Source organism: Glycine soja, chromosome 18, assembly GCF_004193775.1.
Source record: "Glycine soja cultivar W05 chromosome 18, ASM419377v2, whole genome shotgun sequence".
Lineage (NCBI taxonomy): Eukaryota > Viridiplantae > Streptophyta > Magnoliopsida > Fabales > Fabaceae > Glycine > Glycine soja.
Genome location: NC_041019.1, coordinates 48,026,605 through 48,031,296, shown reverse-complemented (window position 1 = coordinate 48,031,296; position 4,692 = coordinate 48,026,605). Strand labels below are relative to the sequence as shown.

General features: G+C 30.0%; 1 protein-coding gene across 1 annotated transcript; it reads left to right on the top strand.

The window, feature by feature from the left end:
- Positions 1-1,489: 1,489 nt before the first annotated feature.
- Positions 1,490-3,840, top strand: LOC114396088. Its single transcript, XM_028357977.1, has 2 exons — positions 1,490-2,605; positions 3,460-3,840. Exons 1-2 carry the CDS (start codon positions 1,690-1,692, stop codon positions 3,774-3,776), a joined length of 1,233 nt encoding a protein of 410 aa, XP_028213778.1. The 5' UTR covers positions 1,490-1,689; the 3' UTR covers positions 3,777-3,840.
- The last annotated feature ends 852 nt before the right edge of the window (positions 3,841-4,692 follow it).

Here is a 4,692-nt window from a genome sequence, read left to right as displayed (position 1 = left end):
TCTAAGTAGCATGTTTATAGTCTAAACCTATACACGTGATGAAAAAAAACAAAACTCAAAACAATTAATACCCCCAAAAGAAGACCTTCTTTTAGACCAAATTCCCTGGACGAAAATTGTCTCTAACTCGATGAGCATATAAGATTGTATTTACTATTAATTTAATTTAAAGTGTATTATGATTTTAATATACTAAAATTTTAGATGAGTACACATCTATTTACTTTAGACATGAGCATATATTTTAATAAACTTTAGGCATGAAAAGTGAAACAATATGTCTGATTTCACTCTTAGTAATATATTGGGGTGAACACTTGTTTACCTCAATCAACTTCAGTTTCCATTTCCAATAGCCATAGTGAAATTCAATTGGGAGGTGTACTTTCACTAGTTGATTTATGCATGTGAATCACGGGATTCATATATTGAGTAGAATCTAATGGCCACAATTCTTTTGGAGGACCAAGAGCATATATGGTCTTTTTAATTCTTGCCACCATTGGGGCAACAACGCAATCTCCTCAAAAATCCATTATGAGTCAACAAAGTCGGTGCAATTCTTTGTATGAATATGACCTTGTTGCCAATGTCAAGAACCACGATGTTCTCGTCTTTGAATGAAGTCAGCAACTTCGGCAGCTCTGTCTTTAAATGGCAGAAACAACATTTACACTTAGTAGCTTGTAGGACATGCAAAAACCATTAATACATTAATATTTTCCTTGCCAAGAGGCTTATATGTGAGGAAGATCAACTATAGCTTACCCTTTTAAACAGTAATGTACTAAATTATTTTTTAATATATATATATATATTGATTGTGTAAAAGTTTTGTATTATGGAAAAAATTATTGATCATTATAATAATTTTTAAAAGTCATATAATAAATTATTTTTAATTGCATTGATGATATAATTTTTTTATATTAACAATTCATACCAACATGTTATTGGTTTAAGTAAAATTAAATTTGATCTCAAATTTGAGGCTTGTAAATAAGAAAAATATAATTGGAAGAAAAAATTACACTAAAGATGACTAGTATGATATTTAGATAAAATTTAGTTATCAATAAAATTAATAAATATTTCATATGTTATGATAAACCAAAATAATATTAACTATGCATAGAAAATTAATCTCTAAATTATAATATTTTAATTCATGATGTTATTAAATACAATAGATTTTAATATCTAAACTTGTACAATTAGGGCATCTTTTTTAGTCAACAATTAGTTAAACTACACGACATAAATTGTGAGTTTGGAAGTTCAATTTCCTTCCTCCGCCCATTTTTCAATCATTCTCTTCCTTATAAGGCTGGCTTATTATAAGTCTCTTCTTGAACCAAAAATAAATTATTTTTTTAAAAAAAAAAGACTAAAATGAGTTATGTTTGACCATTATTAGAACTAAAATGACATCTTTACAAATATAGTGAATGGGTATTCACAATTTGGTGTGTTACTCTCCTTTAAGACATTCTACTTCTGTCTTGTAGCATTCCAATCTAATGCGAACTCAACCACCCTTTCACATCCTCCATCTTTTTCTATTCATAAATCACCATTCTCTCCCTCGCTATCAATATGGTTTCAACCATTTCAATGACCACTTCTCTACAAGTTCTACCTCCTCCAGCAGTTTCTGACTTCTGTTAAGAGTTTGGAAGATTGATTATTATGGCTAAACCAAATAATGCAAAACCTGGTTGTTTCTCTGACTTCTTTCAACTACTCTTTTGTGCTGAGGATGGAAATAGTTCTCCAATGCACCCTTCTAACCACATTACAAAACCATATGCAACAGAAGTAGTGCATAGTCACAAAGATGCAATGGCCAAAAATGCAACCAAACCAGGAGTGGTGGCAAGGCTAATGGGGCTTGATTCACTTCCAAGTACAAAATTGGTGTCAAACACAAACAACACCCCAGATTCAATTCCAAGAAGTAGGTCAGTGAACTTTGTTGATTACTTGCGCAAGTTTGACACAACAAGCCAAGCCAACCACCACCAAGTGAAAACAACCTCTGCATCATTCAGAGAGGTTCCTTCTTTGCTTCAGCACAAAAACAAAAACAATGACCTTGTTGTTTTCTACTGGAATAATGAGAGTGAAGATCAAGAAGTTGTGTCCTTTTTGAGGAAACAAGAAATGGGGTTGGGAGAATCTAGGCAGAGAAAGAAGCAGGGGAGCAAGAACAAGGAGATTGTTTCTGTGACTAAGGAGAGGAGCCACACTAAGAGAAAGAAGATTTCCAAGTTTGAGAATGAGCCTAGAGTGGTTCTTCCTCTTAAGCATAGTTCAAAGGTTCGAAATCACCATGAAACCAAAGTTTTGGCACCAGTTTCTGCATGCTCTAAGAGTTGTAGTAATAGCAGAAGAAAATGTGGTAGTGGTCCTAGTGGGTTAAGACCAAGCTCAAATTTGCCAAATAAGCAGAAGAAAGTGTTCTCTGAACCAAAATGCACGAAAAAAACAAAAAAACAACAGTCAACAAAGAAGATAGATACTGAATGTAGCACAGAGAATTTCAGTCCAATTTCAGTCCTAGATGACTATGACTATTCATTTCTTTATGGTCCTGATTTTCCAGGTTAGTTTTCTGAATGCCCTTGTTCTTTAACATATTTATTAATTACTAAAATTAGACCTTAGTTGCAATTTTTGTTCGTATCGTTCATTTTGGGAGTAGTTATGGTATGGTAACTGATATGTGCTTAGTGTTTGTTGTTGAGCATTGTTAATGCTGATTTCATGATAAATATTCAAAATTATAGTAAATGTAGGTAAACTGTCACACTGAATTAGTAGCAAGAAAAAAGTGTCCAGTATTAGAATTAGTGCCCCACACAGTGACAAATTGAAGTTTAAATTCTTGTTAGAAGTGTCTATATTTAAAACTCTGCCATTCCTCAAACAACATTTATAAAAGAAAAAAAAATATTTTTGTCTTTTATATCCTTATCTTTAATGGTTTGAAATAGATTGTTATCTAATTTTTTTTTTTGAAATAGATTATATTGACATTTCTTCTTTAAGAAAAATATTACACTGTATTCCTATAAGAGGATTAGTGTAAACGTTAGATAGGAGTATTGTGTGCAATTTCAAAAAATCTCAAGGAATGTCAGGCCAATTTGTTCTAAATTTTATATATAGAAAAATATCAACTTGTTTATTTATTTTAAATAACACGGAAGATAATTCAAAATTATTAATTCAGAAATATTATAAGATTCAAGTATGAATATGTTGCCATTTATAAGTTCATGAACTGAATCCGTTCTAAGAACAACTCTCATTAATTAAACTCTTCTGTTCATTTATGAAAGACCAAAAAAAATTATGCTTCTAAAATGGCAGCATGAGTTCCTCAAAGCTTCTTGCAGTTTCAATTTACTTTGAGGCTTCATCTTAATGTAGCATACATTTTTTTTTTTTGTATAGATTACACAAACCCCGTAATGCCAAAGATAAAGTGGGAATCTTCAGAGCAACTATTCACGAGTGATAATGTTGGAGACAGAGCAAGCAAAAATAAAGGCTATTCCTACCCTGACATCAACAAGAAAGAAGAGTATTTATCAGAATTAATGGTGAAGCTTCGCAACTTAACACAAAATGAAATGAGAGAATCAGATTTCACACCAAAGCGCATGTGTGAGAGTGGAAGTTATGAGGAAATTTGTATGGAGTATGAGCATAAAATTTTTGACATTTTACTAAACGAGGTTGTCAATGAACTTGTGGAGCTTTCATATTGAGAATTTTGTTATGTTGATGGGTAGGGAGTATAAACAAATAAATTAAATTGTTATATTTTCTATGACGAAAGTCTATAATATAGTATATTCTTTTTTTATCCTAATATTAATATAAAATATTTATTAATTTTATCAATAATTAATCTCTGTCAATAAACTTAAGGAATCACCTTTAATGTAATATTTTTTTTAATTATATTTTTTTTTCATTCATAAAATTGAATATGAAATTTTTCTTTTAAGTTTAATATCACTTAAACCAATGATATTGATATATGATATATTACTTTACCTATCTAATAAACTGACATAATAAACTTTAGACGTAAAACAAATAGTATCATTCTATTGAATCTAATTTATGTAATTTTTATTTAATTTTTCTAAAATGGAAAGGGAATAAATTAAAAATGTAAGAACATGTCTACTTAAATAAAAAGACCTTCTAAACTTGATACATGTCAAGTTTTTCAAATTACGAAAAAGAGTAATGAAATTTAATTATGTGTCGTATAGAAATTAGTAGGGATCATAATAGTTTCAAATCATACAATAATTTTTTCAACTATAAAATTAATCTCTTGTTTCGGAATAGGAAAGAAAAAAAGAAGAAAAAACATGATTGATCAGGATCATAGAGATGTAGAAATGATTTCTTCTGGAATTATGCAATAATTTCTTTTGCATTTGGCTTATTTGAGTATTATAAGTTATACAAATGAGCCTTTAGTTAATTCTATTGATAAAGGAATAAGAAGAAAAATAATCTCTAAGAGACGGTCAGCGTTCAATGACTATTTGTAATCCAAAGAATCACAAGAGTTTAATCTCTCTCTATATAGGAAGTAAGTGACGGTAATTTTTGGAATATAAAAGAAAGTAGGTGAGAGTAATTTTGGAAAAATAGTTTGCGATG